This window comes from Lathyrus oleraceus, chromosome 7 (genome assembly GCF_024323335.1).
Source record: "Lathyrus oleraceus cultivar Zhongwan6 chromosome 7, CAAS_Psat_ZW6_1.0, whole genome shotgun sequence".
Classification (NCBI taxonomy): Eukaryota; Viridiplantae; Streptophyta; class Magnoliopsida; order Fabales; family Fabaceae; genus Lathyrus; species Lathyrus oleraceus.
In genome coordinates, this window is record NC_066585.1 from 269,351,501 (window position 1) to 269,375,345 (window position 23,845).

The following is a 23,845-nucleotide window of genomic DNA, read 5'->3' on the forward strand; positions in this document are numbered from 1 at the left end:
CTGGTGCACCACCTAGCATAAACACATAGCCAATTCTGGATTTTCTATCCACAACATCACTACACCAACTTGAGTCGGTGTATCCCACTAATTTGCATTATTTTCCTTCATCAGCTATGGGAAATAAAATTCCATAGTCGAGAGTTCCTTTCAGATACCTTAGTATCCTCTTCGTCGCTGCTAGATGTGATACCTTTGACTTCTGCATGAATCTAGTTACCATACCTACACTGTATGTTAGATCATGTCTTGTGTGACAAAGGTATCGAAGTGATCCAATGAGTCTTCTGTACTGAGTTGGATCGACATCATCTTCATCCGTGTCTTTCGACAGTTGCAATTTGGGTTCAGCTGGAGTTGAAGTTGGGTTGCAATCTTGCATCTCAAATCTTTTGAATATTTCACCTGCATATCTTCTTTGGTACATCATCAAGCCTCTACCACTCTTGTAGAATTTAATGCCAAGGAAATATGAGAGATTTTCCTAGTCTGATATTTCAAACTCCTTACTTAGGTCGTGTTTGAAATTTTCGACCTCCTTCTTGCAACTTCCTGTTATTAACATGTCATCGACATAGAGACATAGTATAAAAAAATTCACTATTGCTTCTTCTTACATATACTTCATGCTAAATTGTGCTATTCACAAATTCTATTTGAAGCAATTCATACATTCTTTTGTGAGTTTGTAACCTCACCTCCTTCACTTTCTCAATGCCTCCAAATGATTTCTCCAAGATGTCTCATGCTTCCTTCGCTGAATCTACATCACCAACTTTCTTAAAGTTGTCTGGATTAACACATTGATGGATTAAAAAGAGAGTCTTGTATTCTTTCTTCTTTAAGTGTTTGTGTGCAGCCTTTTGTTCATCCGTATCATTCTCTCCAATTGGTGTTACTTCATTATTCACAAGATCCCAAAGATCTTGATAATAGAAAACAACTTTCGTTTGCTTACACCAATTTTTATAATTCTTACAATTTAAGATTGGAAGATTCGCTAGAAAATGCCAGTTCGGATGATTCATTGTGATTAAATGCGTCTCAAAAATCACACAATCAGTGCTCTAGATACCAGATGTTAAGAAAACTCAAATCTTGAAGTTAACCGAATCAATCTTAATGAACAAGAATCAATATTTCTGATTGATCACATCTCTTGTTCTTCACCATTTACTCAGGTGAAACAACTACTCATTGTTTGGAAGATGATTCTACACTACACAGAGAATTGAAATAAGAAAACTATACAATTGAAATTGAGAGAAAAGAGAAATTCTAGAATAAGAAGAAGAATGTATTTATGTGCAAACTGCAATCTAAATGTTTGTTACAATGTGTAATAATCACGACTGTGATTTTTGAAACTACACAATACTACTACAATCCTTATTACAAAAACTTCATACACTTACAAATAAAATACACATCCTCTTTATTTATAGATGAAATTACTTGCACTCCAAGTATTACAAAATAACTAACTCAACTAAAATTAAATTAAATCAATTTTCTTCGACATTATTGACTCATTTAACAAATGCATGTTTCAATAAAGTGTATTTGACTTTCAATCAAATACAATTAACACATACTCTTCTACACCCATCAAATACAAATTCGTAAGAAATACATATTTCATATAACCAAACAAAATTATAGTAAAAGATGAAACTGGATCATGTGTGCATATTATAGAAGGGTAAACAAATCTATAAACTACATAGTGATTTATTTATATAAAAAATGAAAAACGGTTAACTAACTCTAATGAACGAGTGTGACATTGTAGCCAACAATAGCATCGCCAGTGGTCAAATTATACATATGAGTCTTAGCAATGGCGTAACCCCTTGCCATACGAAAAAGCCCAGTGCCACCAACAACCGGCATCTCACGAACCGGGTTCATGACAGAGTTCTTCCCAACAAGAGCAAACGTGCTACCATTATACGGCCCATCAACAAACGAGTAGCTCAGGGACATAAGAAGCCCGGGCTCCTGCTGACACGACGACGCGTAAATACCTTGGGCCCGGCCGACGAGCTTGGACTTCGGGTCAGATGTTTCTGTTAACGGGTCATCCGCCATCCAGATGCTTCCGAACTGTGTAACGAATGGCTTGCTCTTGTCTACCGGTTCAGCTACCTTAACAACGCTTGGGTTTTTTCCGCTGACAGTGTCGTGGAAATAAAACTGAAGGTTTGTTTGTGTTTCTTGGTTCTTTTTTAGAAAACTTTTACCCCAGGTTCCTGCTTTTAGTTTCAGGCTTTGAATCGATGGTGGAAGAATAACACTCAGTATAAGCATCATCGCCACCAGCACATTTTGCTTATACATCTTGGAAGTATTTTTGCAGGGTTGTGTTGTGTTGTGTTATGGATTTGGTTTCTTCTCTGTGTGTGTGGTGTATATAAATAGAATTTTTTTTTTTCCTTGTGGAGTTGGTCATTTGTGTGGTTTAACTTTTACAACAACATTACTCCAATAAGTCCACTAGAGCATGTTAGCTAATTTCTTTCATAGATGTCATACTGGGATAGTTTTGGTACCATGTCCATAACTCACTTTATTCAAGAGGTGAGAATAGGTGCAACAAGGAGATTTGATCCTATTATGGAAAGAGTAAAATTGTAACCAGTCAAAAAAAGTTTGAGTAGTGGGGGCTTATTCTTTCATGATTAGATGCTTCTAGTTGCACAGCCACAAACTGCTGTTGAAGGTGAAATAGAGGACCACATGTATAAATATAGTGTGACATAAAAGAAAATTCTAATAAAAATCTTCTTTAACCTTGTAGCATCAATACCTTAAAAATGTCTCACTTTTTAATTGGTGCCCGAAACAGACATTGACATTTGTAATCACGTTTAATTTATTCATTTTTTAAAATTATTATTAGTGTCTCAGCGTGTTAGTATCAATGTCGTGTTTTAGTGTCCGTGCTTCATAGGCTTTAACACATCATATGAAGTACAAGTAATATAATGACGATTAATTTATGATTGGAAGGAATCCATTTTCAAAATCTGATAATTAATATGATTGAAAAAAATTAAGGTAGAAGATATACATCAACGACAATACAATATTGTAGTTTTATTAATCAAAAATCTATAAGTAAAGTAAGGTATCAGCCTTAAATTTCTTCATGTGAATGAGAAATGAGGGGGTGGCTTTCTTGCCATGGTTGCTTGCTCAAAATCATAAGCAATCTCAATCAATTTTGGCTCAGTTCCCTTTAACCCACCAAAACAGATCCCAAATGGCATTCCTTGGTTATCATACCCAGCTGGGACAGTGATTGCAGGATACCCTCCAATTGCAAACATTGGAGAAGCATTGGAGCCTATGGCCAACAATGCATCCAATTGATTTTCTTTTATCACTCTCAAACCCATTTTTTGACCATTGATCTATCTTCTTCAATGCCTCAATTATTTCACTTGTTCCTAAGCCATTAGTCATTTCTGATGCAATAAATAAATCTTGCCCATACTCAGTAGTTTTTTCCTGTTACAATTGAAAACCATAAATAGTTCACTGCTAAGCTATCAAATTAAACCAAACAATATTTCTATAAAAAAGCACTGACACAAACAAAGACATCGAACATAACACTGATATGTCAATTCAGATAACAATTTGTAAAGATAGAATAATTGAATATAACCATATTTATCTGTATTTGACCTAACACACGTCTGACACGATACCTTCGGTGTGAGTGTTATTTAAAGAGACTATAATGTTCAAATTTCTATTCTTATCTTTTCCAAAAAAATTCAAATTAAAATATTATTATTAAGTAAACTTGTGATTAATTATGTCATATAAGTATCTTATGCATAATGCATAATAGGGTATATACATAAATTGCTTACTAAAATAGTGTTGTTGATGTTGAATTCTATAATCTCAGCTAGAGATCTCACTGGAGAATAAGTGAGCTCCTGTAGATATTTGTTGATGGACAACTTGAACTCTGAAAGTAAGATAGTCACTTCACCACTTTGGAAAGGGTCCAGAATGATGCTTAAATTTTCTACTTCTAAATTATCCACCAATGTTGCACCTCTTTCTCTTCAATTTGCAAATAAAACAGACACAGTCTCACTATTATGAAGTATATGCTAGTGTCATAGTGATAGCATTATGAATTATATTCTATTTTTACCTCAAATCATTGAGAAGATCCTCAAAGATAGAAATGACTTTGGATCCCTTATAAGGTATCAAAAATGGATTTCTCAAAACACCTATTTTCTTTCCTTTAAGCCCTTGTTTATTGAGGAATTGCTTATAACCACCCGAAGGTATAAACTTTTCCGCGGACTTTGTAGCTTCGTAATCTCTTGGGTCAAACCCAACAATAACATCAAGCACATGAACTGCATCTGAAACTCTCCTGCATATTGGCCTGTACAAAAAAAACATAAATTTAACTTAATTTATAGTTAGAACAGGTCTTTTTATCTTTCAATTTTTTTTTTGTTTCAATTTTTTGTTTGTTTTAAGCACACCAAAAGGTGCTGCACTTACCCAACAGTATCTTGACGAGGTGAAATTGGTATGACACCATCCCTGCTAGTGAGTCCAACAGTGGGCTTGATCCCGACTACCGAGTTGTGGTCAGCTGGACAAATGATGGAGCCATCGGTTTCTGTCCCCAAAGAAACTGCAACCATGTTTGTTGCCACTGAAATTGCAGATCCAAAACTAGACCCGCATGGACTTTTAGACTCCACATAAGGGTTCTGCATAACAAAACATATTAGTTATAGATCCATATTTACTAATCAGTAATATCTACTTCAGTATACATGATATGTCATATAGATGGATTTTAGATGAGTTACTTGTTGTGTAAGTAACTAATTAGTTAATTTAGTTATGTTACCTGTTGTGCAAGTAACTAACTAACTAAGTTGACTACGATGTTTAGTGTCTAAACAGTGCCTTGTAAGCCTAATTTATAGTGTGTATAACTAATCGCCTAACCAATTTTAATCCATTTCTTAGTGAATAAGAGTACTAACCAAGGCAAATCCACCTCTGGGGCACCAAGCTTGTCCTATCGTTTTGTAAGAGCGAAACCCATACCACACTGGAAGACTAGTTTTCCCAAGAATGATAGCACCAGCATCCCTAAGCTTAGAAACCACGTGCGCATCACGTGGAACCTTCGACCCGAACAACGCATACGATCCAGCCGTATTGTTGAGTTTGTCCAACGTGGCAATACCGTCCTTAAGCAAAACAGGGATCCCATGAAGCAATGAACGGTCCGGATCTTGTTTTCTCTCAGAATCAGCCTTGTCCGCTTGATCACGTGCGTCCGGATTGACTTCCAGTACGGCTCCAAGTACAGGATTGAGAGCCTGGATTCTGTTTAAGTAAAAGTCAACGAGTTTTCTTGAAGTGAGTTGGTTTCTGTTGAAGGCCTTTTGTATGTCTTCAATTGTTGCTTCGCTGATTACAAAATCTGACCATTCATCTACTCCATGGTGTTTGTCTATGAATCCTTTGAATGCTACTGCAATTAACACCACTAGACAAATAGAAACTATGGTTGTTCTTCCCATTTCAGAATTAGAAGCTGCGCACTAGTTCTTTGTGGGTCAAGTAGAATGGCTTGAGGAAGGTGTTGAGTCAAAGGGGGAGTGTGTTTAATGGTTTTGAGAAGAGAAGCAAGTAGGATGACTTTGAAGAACGGGAAATGCCACAAATTGAGTCAAGTCAAAGCCAATTATTATAGATATTTATAGAAACATATACTAATTTGTATAAACAATAAATGATGACATTGTACATGGAACAAGATAAAGATTATGAAAACTATACATTGTATGTCAAAAAACTGAAAATATTTAGGTTTATTTGGTGGAGGATTAAAGTGCATTAATGATTTGTTATCTACCTATTTCTAATTATATTGCATTTTTTTCAACAATTTATCCTAAATAATTCTATCGTATAAAAATAGTTTTGTAAAATTAATATTCAAATTTATTTTTGTGATTTATATTTGTAAGATAATTTTTTTTCTCATCACTGATAAAGAGTATATATAGTATATGAGAGTTGACTCGATTTTACGTGATTACAGATAAATTATTATTACAAATAAATATATATTTTATCACACATTCAAAGCGGAAGATTGACGGACACTTAGACTAGTCTAGAAATCATCAAAGAGAACTCTAAAGAGACCTTTGACGAAGATATCAACAATCTAGTGTTGCAAAGGAACATGAAAATTGTGGGCCTGACCACGAGCGACCTTCTCCCGAACAAAGTGAATGTCCATCTCAATATGTTTAGTACGCTGATGTTGGACATAATTGTCAGATAGATAGATAACACTAACATTGTCACATTACACCAGAGTAGCCTGGGAAAAGAGAAAATGAAGCTCCAAGAGAAAGATGCAGAGCCAACATGATTCTAAAATCACATGAGCAACGCCCCTGTACTCAACCTCTGCACTAGAATGAGAAAGCAAAGGTTGTCTCTTAGAAGACCATGAAATTAGGTTGTCACCAAGAAAAATGCAATAACTTGAAGTAGATCGACGGGTGTCGGGACATCCACCCCAATCAACATCTGTGTAGGAAACAAACTTCTTGATGGCAGAAGGATAGAGATGCAAACCATAATGTAAGGTGCCACGAACATAACACAAGATACATTTCAATGCAAGCATGTGGTCGGTGTAGGGAGCATCATAAGAGATGTCAGGACGGGTAAATGTGAGATACTGTAAAGAATCGACAAGACTTCGATATAATGTAGGATCATCATATGGGGTGTCGGTTGAGGCATTAAGTTTCTTATTGGTGTCAACTGATGTAGCAGAAGGTTTGCATGAGGCTATGTCGGCTCGAGTAATAATATTGTTTGTATAGGTACTCTGACTAAGAAAAATTCTATTTGCATGTCACTATAATACCCAAAAAATAGCTCAGCGATCTCAAATCATTCATAGCAAACTCAGAGGCAAGAAGCGACATGATTGATTTCCGTAGGTCATGAGAGGAACTGATGAGGATGACGTCATCAACATAAAGTAAAATGTAAGTCATGTTAGAGCCACGTCGGCAGATGAAGAGAGAGTGACATGAGGTGTTATGCTGGAACCCAATGGTGGATATATAGTCAGCAAAACACGGGTACCAGGCACGAGGCACTGACTTCAAACCATAGAGAGTTATCCGCAAGTGACGCACATAATTTGGGTGATGAGGATCATGGAAACCCACTGGCTGATGCATAAAAACAGATTCATGAAGATCACCATGCAAAAATTCATTTTGAATATCTAACTGATGCACTGGCCATGATTTGGAGAGAGCAATGGTGAGAACAATGATAATGGTCGCATGTTTCAACAGAGGGCTGAAGGTCTCATCACAATCCACTCTTGCAATTTGAGACATGCCATCACCTACAATAGGATCTTTGTAACGCTCAAAACAACCATTAGATTTCTTTTTATGCCTGAAAAACCCACATACAAAAAATAATGTTAACATTACAAGGTCGAGGAACTAAATCCCACTTATTATTTCTAGTAAGAGCATTAAATTTAGATTGGATTGGATATTTCCAATTAGGGCCAGAAAGGGGAAATTTATGGTTTTGGGGAATGGGTAAGATGGTCAGATCATTAATGGTAACATACAGGTTAAAGAGTTTCCTAGGTTTGTAAATGGGAGGTGTGGGCTCGACCAGTAGTGTAGGTGAGAGAGAGGTATCTATGTGATTTGAATAGGAGGAGATGGAAGGGGTAGGGAGGGTCAGGTATGGGTGATTGTCTGATAAGGTCATATAGTGGAGACTCTAAAGATGGATGAGTCCACTGATGTATAAGAGAGAGGTATATAACATCAGTCAAACAGTCGTATGTAGGGGAGATGTGGAGGACATGCGAGCAAATGGAAGTTGAGTCTCATAAAAGATGACATGCCGCGAGATTATGATTTTTCTGTGCAATAAATAAAAACATTTATAACCTCTATGATTAAAGGGATATCCTAAGAAAACACACGGAGTCGAGCAGGGTTGTAATTTGTTAGTGGTAGTGGAGGGATACAATGGATAATAAAGACAACCCAAAGACGCGAAGATATGCGTAAGAGGGATCACGATGATATAGAAGTTAGGTAGGAGAAAGATAAGGCATAGTTTTTCTAAGGAAGAATATTAAGTAGATATGTAGTCATTTGAAGTGCATGATGCCAAAATGACAGAGGAACGGATGCATGCGCGAGAAGAGTGTGAATCATGTTATTAATGGTGCATATTTTTTCGTTCCACCTTGCCATTTTGTGATGAAGTGTGAGGACAAGAGAAGCGAAAAATGAGATCATTAGCAACAAAATAATTATGAAAAGATATATTGTCATGTTCTCGTCCATTATCATATTGAAAATATTTGCCAGTTTGAGAAAATTGTGTGTGAATTTGATTTGAGAGAGAAGTGAATATTTCAAAAACTTGAGATTTATTTGTTAAGGAAACGTCCACGGAAAATCAGAAAATCATCAAAAAATAAAATATAATAGTGATGACCAGCTGAAATAAAAACTGGTGATGTCCATAAACCACTATGTAAACTTTCAAAGGGCGTCACAAGATGCACAAATTTTCATAGATTTCAAAGGTTTATAACTAATGAACTTATCGCTATGAAGAGACTGCAAAGGGAAAGAACTGGGATGTTCAAGACGACTGTGCCAGAGACTGTAAACAAGACCAACAAACGGTAGGAAGTAGTAATTAGATAGCGATTGCAAAGGCTATCACATCTCATGAGTGAAATCCCCGTCTAAAAGTCATTCGCCGAAAAACCAAAGGGATCAAAAGAAACAAAAACATTATTAGGATACTCAAGTACTCTCAACAATTCACAACGAGATCTCAAATGTTGGTTGTGTGGTTTGCGCTTCCCAATGTAATGGAACATATGGTTCACCTTTATTGAGACATGTATAAAGATTTCGGGAGCTACTAGTTTCTATTTCTTCGTCATTTGCGAATTTCTAAACTCTTATCCTCTCTCGCCTGCAACTTTTTCTCTTGTGACCATTCTTTATATATTGCTCATATATATCATATTCACACCGCTCTTTGGGGAAGGATCTTCATTGCGTGGGCCCTTAAATTCATTTCTTCGAGGTAACACACATGCCTCATTATCTTTTATCCTTTCTCTCTTCATTAGGGTTTTTAGAAAAGAGGGTAACAAGACTAATAGTCTTTCTATTTTGCATTTTGATGAACCTCCTTACCAATGTGTTTGTGACTCGAATCCATAAATTTTGGCAGGCATGATTTAAATCATGCACAACTTTGGTTCGAATCTTGATGTTTTTCATTTCCTAGAAGTTGGTTATGGAAACATGATTCGAACCATGAGAATGCTTAATCCAAATTATGATTAATATTGTGAAATTGGGATTTTGTTTTTGGAAATGTGATTCAAATCACGCATATACTTGATTCGAATCATAAGTGTTTTTTAGTTAGATCATGGGTTGATTTGGTTCGAATCATGAACAAAATATTTATTTGTAAAATCAGTCCTGGAAACTTGATTCGAGTCATGGTTGAGTGTGATTTGAATCACATGACTCAAATCACATGACTCGAATCACATAATGAAATTGTGAGTTCCTTATTCACTTGATTCAATTCATTCTCTCACTAGATTTAATTCAACCAAGTCTTTGACACAATTTAAATGGTCATTTTTACTCAATTTTTGGGTCTCATTTGTGAAGTTTTTTTTAAATATACAATTTTTTAAAAAAAATCCAAAAATATCCCCTTTTTAAAAAAAATTACAAAAATGGGCATTTTTTGCCCTATTTTTCACTTGGGCGCCACCCTAGTTGGCGCCTACCCTTAAGGGTAGGGCAAGTCGCCACTAGGAGTGGCGCCTACCTTTAAAAAAAAATTATTTTTTAATTTTTTTAATTTTTTTTAATTTATTAATTTATATTTATTATAAATGATATTAATTTATATTAATACATATATATAAATAATATTATTTACAAGATATATATAAGAGGATTATACAAGAGGATTACCTCTTATATATAACCCATTTCTCTTAAAAATGATATTAATATTATTTACAAGATATATATTATACAAGAGGATTACCTCTTAAAAAAATAAAAAAATAAAAAAAATTTAAAGGTAGGCGCCACTCCTAGTGGCGATTTGCCCTACCCTTAAGGGTAGGCGCCAACTAGGGTGGCGCCCAAGTGAAAAATAGGGCAAAAAATGCCCATTTTTATAAAAAAATTTAAAAAGGGGATATTTTTGGAAATTTTTTTAAAAAATTGTATATTTAAAATAAAACTTCCTCATTTGTAGTATATATATATATATATATATATATATATATATATATATATATATATATATATATATATATATATATATATATATATATATATAACCCATTTCTCTCTCTAATCTTGCATAATTTCCGAACAACCTTTGATAATATTTTTGTTCATCATTCACACAAATTCTCCTTGAGTGAGAAACTTTAATTGTGTGATATTTTTTGCGAGAACTTCATCTTCTTCCTCAAACATTTAACATCATTGATGAGTATGAGTGTTGCTCAATTCTAGGAGAGAGTGTGAATTCTTGTTGTGAGGTGATTAATTTAGAGATACTAATTATTTTGTGAATGATTTTCAAGATAGAAAATCAGATTTGTAGATTTCTAGAGATTTATTTCTAGTGAAGCAAAAAATAGTCTTCTCCAACAAGGTTTTGGAGTTTCTTACATATGTCAACAGTTCGAATCACGTCAATACTTGATTCAAATCATAAGTGTTTTTAATTAGATCATGGGTTGATTTGGTTCGAATCATGAACACAATATTTGTTTGTGAAATAGTCCCGGAAACTTGATTCGAGTCATGGTTGAGTGCGATTTGAATCACATTACTCGAATCATTCTCTCACTAGATTTATTTCAACCATAAGTCTTTGACACAAATCAAATGGTCATTTTTACTCGATTTTTGAGTCTCATTTGTAGCATATATATAACTCAGTTCTCTCTCTAATCTTGCATAATTTCCGAAGAACCTTTTATAACATTTTTGTTCATCATTCACACAAATTCTCTCTGAGTGAGAAACTTTAGTTGTGTGATATTTTTTTGTGAGAACTTCATCTTCTTCTTCAAACACTTAACACCATTGATGAGTATGAGTGTTGTCCGACTTTAGGAAAGAGTGCAGGTTCTTGATATGAGGTGATTCATTTAGAGATACTAATAATTTTGTGAATGATTTTCAAGATAGAAAATCAGATTTGCGGATTTCTAGAGATTTATTTCTAGTGAAGCAAAAAAAAGTCTTCTCCAACAAGATTTTGGAGTTTCTAACATCTGTCAACAATTCAAGGACTCAAACAAGGAAAATCCGGTGGAATCGCGAGAAGGTGGTTTTAGAACGGGATCTTGAAGTGCTTGTGAGTTGTGAAGGTGGTTTGATTCAAGGTCATGGATCTTTGAGGTTTTAGCAGCCTAGTGAGTTGCGTATAGTTGAAGAAAAATCAAGATTTAAATATGTTTAGTTTAGTAGTTGATTTTAAATATTTCATCACTTTATCTATGATTATAATATATACGAAAGAACATTGTAATATTTTCAATAGTGGAAGACTACAACAATTTCTGATGGTTTATCATCAAAGAGTGAATTAAATGATAAGCGATGACGAAACATCGAATGAGTATATAAATTCTAACATAGAATCTCTCTAACCATTTTTCTTTAATTTTATTTAGGTTTTGCATGATAGATTTATCGTTTTTGTAATTTGTATGTTGTTAGATTTTTCTGTTAATAGAGATTTAAAGGTGTAAGTGTAATTTTGTTTAGATCTTACCTTTTGAATTGATTTTCTTTTTATTATAGTGAAAAAATCATAATTTTATAATGTTTAATTATTTAAACAAGTTGTATTCAATTTTCTCCATTTGAATCTAATAGGATTAACACCTACATTGTTGTTTGTTAATTCTTCGTTATTTTACATTCCTTTAAATTTCACTGAACATTAAACCAACCAGGTAATCTTTAAAAACGTCTTTCAATCTTCGGCTCTCCCACACTTTTAAATGTCCCAACAAACAGGATCTGTATGACATATTATCTTTTGGACAGAAGCTGAACTATCCAAATTTAAACTGTAATAAACTTCTGCTATAACATATCCTTTCGAACATGTAATATGATGACTGTTAATTCAACATCAGATCAATAATACAATTGCAAAAACTAAGGTAAAAGATATACATCTACGATCATGCGATATCGTACTTCCATTAATCAAAATCTACAATCACTACAAACACATGAGTCAAGTCAGGCACCATCCTTAAATTTCTTCATGTGAATGAAATGCGAGGGGGTGGCTTCCTTGCATTGGTAGATTGCTCAAAGTCATAAGCAATCTCAATTAGTTTCGGCTCAGTTCCCTTTAACCCTCCAAAACAGATTCCAAATGGCATTCCTTGGTTATCATACCCAGCTGGGACAGTGATTGCAGGATACCCTCCAATTGCAAACATTGGAGAAACATTGGAGCCTATGGCCAACAATGCATCCAATTGATTTTCTTTTATCACTCTCTCAAACCCATTTTTCGACAATTGGTCCATCATTTTCACTGCCTCAGTTTCACTTTTTCCAAAGCCACTGGTCATTTCTGATGCCATAAAGAAATCTTGCCCATACTCATCAGTCTTCTCCTGTTATACAAGAAAAAACCATAAACAATTCACTGTTAGACTACCACAATTAAACTGATCAAATACCTACGAAGCATTGACTAAGACGCAGACATATACTACAAGATAATACACCGACATAGATAATAATTTCTCAAAATGAAAAGTAGAATATAAGCACATGTATCAGTGTGGTGTTAGTGTTTGACACTAACATGTGTCAGACACTAAACACGCATTCAATGTGAAGTATTTGTGCTACATAGCAAATTCTCGGTTAAAGGCTCTATTCATATGCTCTCCAAATGATGCATAACTCTTATGTCATATAAGCATCTTACGGACAAAATTTGAAAATATTTATAGTTATAATTAACTAGAGGAACTCACATGCTCTTGAGTATTGACCATTCAAATTTAAAAATCTATTCATACTTACTAAGATAGGGTTGTTGATGTTGAATTCTATAATCTCAGCTAGAGACCTCACAGGAGAATAAATGAGCTCCTGCAGATATTTGTTGATGGACAACTTGAATTCTGGAAGTAAGGTTATCATTTCACCACTTTGGAGTGGATCAAGAACGGTCGTTAAATTTTCTACTTCCAAATTATCAACAACTGTTGCACCTCTTTCTCTTAGATTTGCAAATAAAACAGACAGTCTCAGTGTTATGAAGTATATGCTAGTGTCATAGTGATAGCATTATGAGTTATATTCTATTTTTACCTCAATACAATGAGATGATCCTCAAATATGGAAATGACTTTGGATCCCTTATAAGGAATCAAAAATGGATTTCTCAAAACACCTATTTTCTTTCCTTTAAGCCCTTGTTTCTTGAGGAATTGCTTATAACCACCTGAAGGTATAAACTTTGCCGCTGACTTTGTAGCTTCATAATCTCTTGGATCAAACCCAACAATTACATCAAGCACATGAACTGCATCCGAAACTGTCCTGCATATTGGCCTGAACAAAAAACATATTCCCACAATTAAAATTAACAGACAAAACTACAATTAGAGACCCCTTAACTTAAAGTTTCAAACATTTCGTTTATCATTTTTCCATTTCAGGTTAGTCATTTACATTTAAAAACCTCAGCACTAACCCAATAGTATCTTGACGAGGCGAAATTGGTATGACACCAGCCCTGCTAGTCAGTCCAACAGTAGGCTTGATCCCGACTACCGAGTTATGATCAGCCGGACAGATAATAGAGCCATCCGTTTCTGTCCCTAGTGAAACTGTAACCATGTTAGTTGCCACTGAAACTGCAGATCCAAAGCTAGACCCACATGGACTTTTGGTTTCCACATAAGGATTCTGCATAACACATACCATTACTATTGTAAGCAAATATTCTCTTTTTCAGAGCCGATACATCAGTTATTCAATAAATTAACAAATATCAAATTTAGCATATTACAATTGCAAATCCACCTCTGGCGCACCAAGCTTCTGGCGCAGTACTAGAACGAACCCCATACCATTCAGAGAGACTAGTTTTTCCCAAAATGATGGCACCAGCATCCCTTAGCTTAGAAACCACGTGTGCATCACGTGGAACCTTCGATCCCAACAATGCATAAGAACCCGCTGTAGTGTTGAGTTTATCAAAGGTGGCAATACTGTCTTTGAGCAAAACAGGTATCCCGTGAAGCAATGAACGGTTCTGATTTTCTTGTCTCTCACAATCAGCTTTGTCCGCTTGATCTCGTGCGTCCGGATTAACTTCCAATACAGCGCCAAGTACGGGATTGAGGGTTTCGATTCGGTTTAAGTAAAAGTCAACGAGTTGTCTTGAAGTGAGGTCGTTTCGGTTGAAGGCTTTTTGTATGTCTTCTATGGTTGCTTCATTGATTGCGAAATTGGACCATTCATCTATTGCATTAACGATTAACACTCTAAATGTTGCTGCAAATAATAACACTATCATGCAAACAGAAAGTTTGGTTCTTGTTGCCATTTTTTTTTGTGGAAACTAAAATGGAATGATAGCTTTGTGATAACAGAAAATCTTAATCTATTGTAAGTTAATCTCTTAACTTTGGGTCAACTTCTAGGTAACGAGCAGTGCTCTCTCTGTCTCTTTTTTTATTATTTAATAAGCTAGTACTCTCTCTGTCTAATTTTAATAAAAAATGTTAGAAAATAATTGGTTGCTTTTATATTAAGAATGGAGTATTGCGTTGTTTGTTTTCAAAGAATGTGGAGGGGTGGAAAGCTGAGAGGAAGGAAAGTTTGTTGAAAAGTGAGCTTTCCTTGCTTGGTTGTTCGATAAATAAATAGAAGGAAATGATATTCCTAAACTTACACTTACATTTATCCATTGTTCACAAATACAAATACGGTGCTCAATGAAGGTTAAATCATGCATGAACAATAATAATGTGATCAGTAGTGTGATCAGTATTTGTATGAATAGTGTATAGATAATAATTTTTTATAATAAAATAAAATTAGTTAATAAAATATAAAAAATTGGTTAATAAAGTGACGTCTATATATTAAAAAAAATATTAAAAATAAAATTGATCAATGAAATGCAAAAGTTGATTAATAAAATTATGAAATTGATTAATAAACGTTTAAATATAAAAATAATTTAGTAGTAAAATAAAGTTGATTAATAAAATATAAAATATTAGTTAATAAAATTATGAAGTTGATTAATTATATAATATTTCTTAATAAAAAGATTTAATTTTTAAATATATATATTTTTAAAATTATTTTATTATTATAATATTCCACTATTTATCATACTGATGAATAGTAAAATATTGTGTAGGGTATGTTGAAAGATTCATTTGTGGAAATTCACTACTAAAATTTTGTGTGGGAGAACACACTCCCATATAAGTAGAAGTCTGATATGACCTTCTTATCCTTTGAGACAATTTATAACACTATTTTCCCTTATTTCAATATAAATAAATGGATATTATGTGTGAATAAATGGATATTATGTTTGATATCTTTTTGAGTTATGTTAGAATGCATCTTTTAACACGCTCTTTTAAACTTATTTCTATCACATAGGGGTTGGGGTATTTGTAAGTATATGGGATATTTGTAAGTATAGTTTATCGACTGGGTAGTTAGGGAAAGAACCAGTCCCATCCTAATCATTTCACTAGAGCATGAGCTTAAGAAGATCAATTATCTTCATTAATATTGTTAAGGACATTTTAAAATTGTCATATACTTAATTTTGTTTTACTTAGCATCATGGTATAGTATAACATTTTTTATCATGCATAATTTTCAAAATATCAATCAGAATAAATTTTGAAATCTACAAACAAACTGATTGAATCAATTCTCAAATTTACGTAAAGTTAATAGGCGAGAAATTTAACGATCGAGCTTGGAGACGTTAATTTTATTAATTTAAATTTCGCGTAATTTAATTTGGTGTGCTCATTTTATTTTTTGTCTTCGTTTACGATTGCATTTTAATCAATTTGAATCTTTTCAACAGAGCGCTTTTTTACTTCAAAATTTCATCAAAACCTATATATTTTTCAAAAATTTATTTTGCGCGAATCATTTTGATGCATTCGATTTATTTTTCGTCTGATTTTTATTTATTTTTAACCCTTTTTTATTTTTATTTCATTGCTAAAATATTTAAATTTTAGTAAAATAAAACTTTCTATGTTTTCGTTTCGATTTAATTTTGATTATAAAATAATTTTAATTTTATTTATTTTAGTTTATTTTTAATTTTATTTTACACTACTAACTTTCAACAAAGGTTTTATTGACATTTTGTAAATTAGGAAAATCTTACTTTTTTTTTACATATATTTTGATGCTACTGAAAAATGAAAGGGAGAACCACAAACAAATCACACACATGGTTTTATTTAAATGAAGGATATTGCAATTTGAATGGAAAATGGACGGGAATAGGGGTGTTTAAAATCCAACCAACCCAATAAAAATCGCAAATCAAATCAAATCAAATCGAAATTGCAAAAAATCGGATTTGGTTTGGATCCGTTTGGGCCAGTTTTAACAAAACCGCGCAGTTTGATTTGGTTTGTGATTTGTATTTTGCAAACCGAACTAAACCAAACCAAATTGTATTATGTTATAACCCAAACTTCACTTATCTCACATCTAACCCAAAATTTAAACCTATTATGCCTTAACCTTACAAATATTCTCTTACTCACACTTAGGATTTGAGTTTCAACCTTCTCAAATCTCTCATAGTAGTATGGTGCATTCTTCTCATCTTTTTTGTCATGTACATCTCACATATTCTACTCTAATCTCTCATCTCTTATGTTCTTTATTTTTTTCAGCTTCTCATTTTTATGCTATTATTTTCTCTTTCAATTACGTTTTTGTCGCACATTTCTTCTCTAATCTTGCATCTCTTACGTTCTTTCTTTTTCATCTTCTATAATCTCTCCCCCTCTCTGTTTTTTCTTTTTTATTATAATATTTTTTTATATTATTTTATGCTACTATTTTATGTTTTTTATTCCACTTTTGTCTAATCTTATTTTTCTATATTGAATGAGAAGTTTTTGTATAAATATGATGAGTTTTGTTGTTATTTGAAAATGTATGAATGACTAAACACAAAGTTATGTTGTTCTCTATATGTGTATGTATGATTCAATAAAAATCTTGTAAAAACCGAACCAACCGAACGAACCCAAACCACATTGGTTTGGTTTGGTTTTATTTCTAAAAGTCAACCGAACCAAGGCAAACCGCATGCTTTTTTCTCTTGCGGTTCGGATGATTTTTAACGTCAAAACCGCCAAAACTGCACCGCGAACACCCCTAGGCGGGAGACCACGCATTGCCTGTCAGCTAGCAAGAATCTCTCTCTCTCTTTCACTCTCATAGAAAAACGGTTATGTTAGAATAACAAGATCCAAACACGCCCTTATATCATATTTTCACCTTGGAGAGGAGAATCACACAAATAGCCACTCTCCTTCTCCCACGCGTTATTTTTTTGGGTGCTTTATCCACTAACTTTTGAGTCATTCCCCTCTCAACACGTGGACACACATCAATAGAAAAGGGGACCAATAATTGTGCTGAAAGGGATCAAATTTCTCTCAATCCTTAAAAACCAAAAACCGTGGAAAAAAATCAGAGAAACAAGAGAGTTTCTTATCATCTTCTTCTTTGATTTACCAAAACCATAACTTGCAAAATCAGAGAAACAACTGTAACTTACGACATAACCAACACCCAACTCAACCACGTTTATCTTTCAAGTTTCCACCTCTCAAAAACGATTTCTTCAACACCAAAATAACTCATTCTTCCCTCTCCATAATTTTTTGGACCCAACAATTTTCCTCTTCTCACCATTCACAAAAAGAAGCTTCATCTCCTTTTTCACCTCTACCTATGCAACTCACAAACATACCCTCTCACCACCTACAACCACCCACATCCTCCACAAAACAACCATGAATACACTACATACACACAAAAACATAACTCACCAGAAAATGAAATACACCCTCATGCATATCACCATATTGCTTCGTGCTTTCTCCCGCTCAGGCTAACAACCACCACAATCCATCTTCAACAACTTATAACCAAATACCAAAAGAAAAAAACATGACTGAACAAAGGAAGGGAGTGTTTCTCATTGAAGGAGATCTTCACTAAAACGAAAATGAGGTCCATTCTCCAAGAGGAGACTCAATCTGTTACTCACCCATCAAAGAACCGTCGTGCAAACACCAACATAAAAATCGCCGTACAACGCAAAATAACTACTTCTCCTTTTGTCTTCGACCTTATGCGTCAGAACCACCGTGAATATCTTGTTCGAATCACTTTATGGTTGTTTTCTATCAATTTTCTAGTTATGTTGTGTATTTATGATTAAGAGAGAAAGCATGTGATGAGAGATTAATTTTGTTTCTTTTTTTCCTGCATTTTTTTCTTTTGAGAGTAGCAAGAGCATGAGAGGGATGAATATGATATAAATTTTATTTTGTGTTTTCTGAAAATACATCGTGAGTGAGAGACCAGTAAGAGAGAAGAAGATCGGAGAGTATTTTATCTCCTCTTATTTTATTTCATTGTATTAAATCAGACTTTGATCCGCGGATTCGGTAATTTTATGTTGTTATGCCGTCGAAATTTTTGATACATTGATAGATATTTCGCCGCATTTGATCATTGCGTATGACATTCTACTAATGTTGTCATTACACACAAATTAGTTTTGAGCACATTGTGATTAATTTTCTTTGATCCTTTTGCAATCGATCTTGTTGCTTATTTCTTTTTTTAATTAGATTAATTAATTAAAGTTTTGTTTAATTGAATAATTTTGTTAATCCATTTTAATCGACTTAATTATTTGATTACATTAATTTTTTTTAAAAATTTCGATAATTAATTTTGATTTGCTTAATTAGGTGACTTAATCAAATTTTAATTAATCGATTTTGTTAACTAAATATTTATCGACTTATTTTACTATCGCAATTTCACATTCATTTTTAAACTAAACTCATTCAACCTTTTCAATAAGTAAAAAACCTTAGTCCAACGCCAATTAACCTTTTCAAACTCGATTAAATCAATTCAATACAATTCAAATCTTTTCCCGTGACATTAAAAAAAATTCTTACACAAACACGAAAGAAGAGGATCTTTGGAGTCTTGCATTCCTTGAATTCTTGAATGATCGCTCTCGAGGCACACGTCTTGGGCTAGCTATTTGTTCAATCTTTCATTTTTAAAAACACTTGAATGGAATATATATTATTTAAATCTAGTATTTCGATAATATCCCAAAGACTTATCCCAAAACTCATGTCTCGAAATTCGAAATGTAAATTTGTGCATGACATAACTTTGTTTTTGTGAATTTAAAGAATTATTTATTTTTATATGTATCTATCAATAAAAAGTATTGTTTCAAAGGATATAAATCTAAATCTGTTGGATGCAAATAGATCCCCTTTTAATACAATCTAAAGTGAAGAATCTTTGATTATTTTATTTACTAAACTATTGGTACAAACTTAATTGACATCATAGTATAGTTGATTTTATGTCTTTCTCTATCTCTCTTATGTACTCCCTCCGTTTCTTTTTAAGTGTCGTTTTAGAAGATTTTTTTTGTTCCTATTTAAGTGTCGTTTTGATGTTTTAATGTTACAATTTGTCAATTATACCCTTATTATTTAAATAACTCAACTTTATATTTTCCATAAATTTTTCTTTCTTAATATATGTAATAACTCACTCCACATTTTCCATAAAATTCTCTTTCTTAATACGTACTCTCATTCCCATACATAACTCCCATTCCTATTCAAAGTATTGGCTGGTCAATAAAAATTAAATTCAAATGATAGCTTCCAATGTTACATAGAAAAATGTATTAGCATTAAATTTTGTCAAAGGAACAAATTTACCAATTGAAGACTTAAAATTCTATAAAAAGGATCAGTAGCATTGTTTAAATTATCAAGTGCAAAACAAAAGAGCTCTGGTGGAAACAACAAAAGACTCCATGGATGTTCAAAAAAAAGAAAGAGTGGAAGACTCATTGGAGCAAGAAGAAGGAGAAATAGTGGAAGACTCTTTTGACAAGATACAAGAACAAGATGACAACGAAGATGAAGTATTATCAAGAGTTGTATTGGATTTTGATTTAAATGAAGAGGCAGATTATGAATTTGATTTGAACAAATTTCCTGAAGAAGAAGAAGAAGAAAACAGAAAAGAATCTTCCCACCATGTTGAGTTTCGACCTGTGATAAAAAGATGATAAAAAAACTTCTTCCAAAATTTTATTGAAAAATATTTGTGAACTAAGTATGGAGTATCTATTTTAGATTTGGCTTAAGTGCATAAGGTATAGGAGTTGTTATTTAAGAAGTCATTGTTATTGTTTTTTTTATTTACTCCTTGTTATTGCTTAATAAGTATGGAGAAGAATTCCTTGTTATTGCTTTTTTTATTGATACAATTTAGGAACTGCATTTCTTACGTTCATTCTTATTGTATTTTTTTTATTGAATTCCTATATTTGCTAAAGTTTTGGAACTTAACTTGTTACGTGCAGGAACATTATTTTTTTATGGCTAAAGTTTAGGAATTTAAAACAAAAAAAAACTCTATTTGATATTTTCAAATGTGACTACATCCCAATTACAATAAGTATTACTCCATGTTTAAGTAATTTTTGACTTCTTGTACTAATATTGGATCACATTTAATTTGAATTGGTAGTTGTCCTACTCTTTCAAGCCTTTCCTTATTTATATGAGGAATTTTATATTTATTGGAACCTTTCTCTTTCATGATCTCTATCATGCATAGTTGCAATGATACAAATATACGATTGGACTTAATTGAAGGAAAATTTTCAAATGACTTCACCACTGCACTGATAAGTTCATCAATAGTTTTCGGTGCTTCCTTGTATTGCAATGATTGTATAGCCGAGAAAAAACCAAGGTCTAAGATATTCAAATCTGGAGAGTTTGCAGGCTGACACATTAAACGAATATCAAACCCATCCTTGGTGGCAGCTTCACGGAATAAAGGATCATCATGGTTTATATGCGTCCTTGCGTTATCCTGCTGGATAAATATTGTTGACTCAAATTCATCTCTTGGCCATTTTTCTCTTATAGCGGGTAGAACTTTGTCAATAAGGAATGATCTTACCACATCTCTATTTACCGTAGTTATTGCTTTTGTTACCATTGTTCCCGCAACTCTGTTAATACTTGACCTTATAGCCGGTTCATGGGTAACAAACGGAAAAACACCAATTTTACCCGAAAAAGTTTCATTTTCTTCTGAGTCAAATCGTGGTCGAGTTTGAGCAACTAAGAACATAACTTTGGCAATGAAATTTTTGCTCTTACATGTCCGATATGGCTCATCTTCATCTGGGAGCAAATAATATTTCTCGGATGTTTTAGTCATATAAAACCATTTTTCATCAATATGAATAATATTGTGCATGCTCTTAAACATTGGATCATGTGGTGTACCTTCAAGCATTGATAAACAAAATTCCAGCCTAGATATTTTGTTTTCTTCTTTCAACAGTGGTTTTATGGCATTTGAATTACGCCGTATAGCCCCTGATTTTATAAGCCTGAACACCGATGTTGGATTGGTTTTCAACGCAAAAGCTAAAGATCGAATGTTTGTTCTTTGACTGAAAGGAAGTTCACGAATTTGATTCTCATCAATTGAAATTCTCTTACGTCCACAATTTTTTGTCTTCCTATGAGAGACATCACGTGTTTCACTTTCTTTTGCTCTTTTCCAAATACGTTGAACAGTTCTTAGAGGAACCGAATTTGATGAAGCCACCTCATTTGTAGCTCCTTTACGTAATTTTCCATCAACGCTTTTTTGTAGTAGCTCATGATAAATATACATGCGTTCTTCATTGCTTAAGATTCTTAATCTCTTTTTTTCTCTAGGTTCTGCTTCAACATTTTCTGCAATATACACTGTAAATTTTTAAAAAAACAAAACGATTACTAGAAACAAGCAAAACTTAGATTTGAATTACGCCACAATATGATTCCACCATTATTTTACATAAAAACATGAGATAAAAACATGAGATAAATTATAGGAATTAAAAGTAACCAAACACACATGAAATTAAAAATATACCTGTGTCATTGTTTGTTTCAACCTCCTCTTGTAAGTTATCTTCACAGGACTCATCAATATTATTGGTTGCTTCAAACTCCTCTTCTAAGTTATCTTCATCAAACTCATATAACTCAAATATATGTTGGTTTGTTAATGATGTTTCTGTATCACTATCTAAATCCATATTTTATGAGTTGTAAATATTTTGAACTTATAATATGAAACCATACTATATGTACTACTGGTTTTAATTTTTCGGTGGGAAACTTAAGTTTTTATTAAAATAATTGGAGGGAATATTTTTTCCTTTAGCCATTCATTGAAACAATAAGCAATAAGTTTTCCTTTAGCCATTAATGAAAATGCAAGCAGTACGTATTCCTATAGCAAGCAATATTAATTCCAAAAATTTAGGAGTAGTTGAAAAATGCAACGGAAGAGAGAGAGAGAGTTATGTGGAGAAAATTGTGGAATTAGTTATTTGAAGTAAATAATTTAATGAGTACTTATATTAATGAATTTTATTTAGAAAGAGAAAGTATATGGTGGATTAAAATGAGGGTACAATGGGAAAAAAATTATAACAATTCATTTATCTTGGTTGGAGAGCTTTATGCTAAAACGACACTTAAAAAGAAACGGAGGGAGTAGCTTCTAGATTGACAAAAAAAATATTTTTGTTTTTATCACATAATTCTTTTGGCCTTGACCTACATAATTAAAATGTAAATTAATATTTATTTGGAAACTCTCTATTATTGAGGAAAAATCATGTGGAGATTTCTTTTTTAATATTGCTCCACAATGGTTATGATTTTTATCTGGGCATTGTACAAGTCTTAAACTGGTATTTATATATTGTATAATTATATAATGTAATTGTGCACCAATTGACTTACAGATTGCATCTCTTATTGTCATGATGGAAATATTTTTTATTCCATTCACATCCTCCTTATCTCCTACTATGAACATATTAACTTGATTAGAATTTAACAAATGGTAGCCCAACCAACCATTTCACCTGATTTTTTGCTTTAGCTCCTGGTTCATAATGCATATATTCTTCATAAAATATGTATCTAAAAATTCAGGATGCCCTTCCCACTCTAACCAACCCGTCATAACACTTTACTTATGTTTGAGTTTTGTTCTTAAGTAATACTTCCATGGTCTAACCCAAGAAATTTGAGGTTGAATTAGTTGAAGGTAAAAGATCATAATATGGAAAAATTGAAAGATGATACGAGTTTGTATTTCTTGGTATGATCCTTGAGCAGCGATCGTGTTTGTTTGTAATGTCTTATTTTTTACTGATATTTGACAACTTCGAACATTCAATGTAAAACCCGAAGACGAAATATATTTTGCCACTAATTTTACAGTCTGATAAAATTTTCCTTTCGCGTTGGCACAAAGAC

The 23,845-nt window shown here is 33.0% G+C and overlaps 3 protein-coding genes and 1 pseudogene across 3 annotated transcripts; all 4 read right to left on the reverse strand.

The window, feature by feature from the left end:
• Positions 1-1,276: 1,276 nt before the first annotated feature.
• LOC127100698 (dirigent protein 23) lies at positions 1,277-2,614 on the reverse strand. Its single transcript, XM_051037953.1, has one exon. The coding sequence runs from the start codon at positions 2,338-2,340 to the stop codon at positions 1,768-1,770; it is 573 nt and encodes a 190-aa protein (XP_050893910.1). The 5' UTR covers positions 2,341-2,614; the 3' UTR covers positions 1,277-1,767.
• Positions 2,615-3,051: 437 nt separating this feature from the next.
• LOC127100699 (probable amidase At4g34880) lies at positions 3,052-5,791 on the reverse strand (annotated as a pseudogene).
• A 6,435-nt stretch (positions 5,792-12,226) lies between these two features.
• LOC127100700 (probable amidase At4g34880) lies at positions 12,227-14,911 on the reverse strand. Its single transcript, XM_051037954.1, has 5 exons — positions 14,209-14,911; positions 13,891-14,105; positions 13,506-13,748; positions 13,215-13,413; positions 12,227-12,796 (listed from the first exon to the last, which is right to left on the reverse strand). The coding sequence occupies exons 1-5, from the start codon at positions 14,746-14,748 to the stop codon at positions 12,434-12,436; spliced, it is 1,560 nt and encodes a 519-aa protein (XP_050893911.1). The 5' UTR covers positions 14,749-14,911; the 3' UTR covers positions 12,227-12,433.
• A 6,049-nt stretch (positions 14,912-20,960) lies between these two features.
• Positions 20,961-23,046, reverse strand: LOC127103377 (uncharacterized). Its single transcript, XM_051040643.1, has 2 exons — positions 22,443-23,046; positions 20,961-22,273 (listed from the first exon to the last, which is right to left on the reverse strand). The coding sequence occupies exons 1-2, from the start codon at positions 22,606-22,608 to the stop codon at positions 20,961-20,963; spliced, it is 1,479 nt and encodes a 492-aa protein (XP_050896600.1). The 5' UTR covers positions 22,609-23,046.
• Between the last annotated feature and the right edge of the window lie 799 nt (positions 23,047-23,845).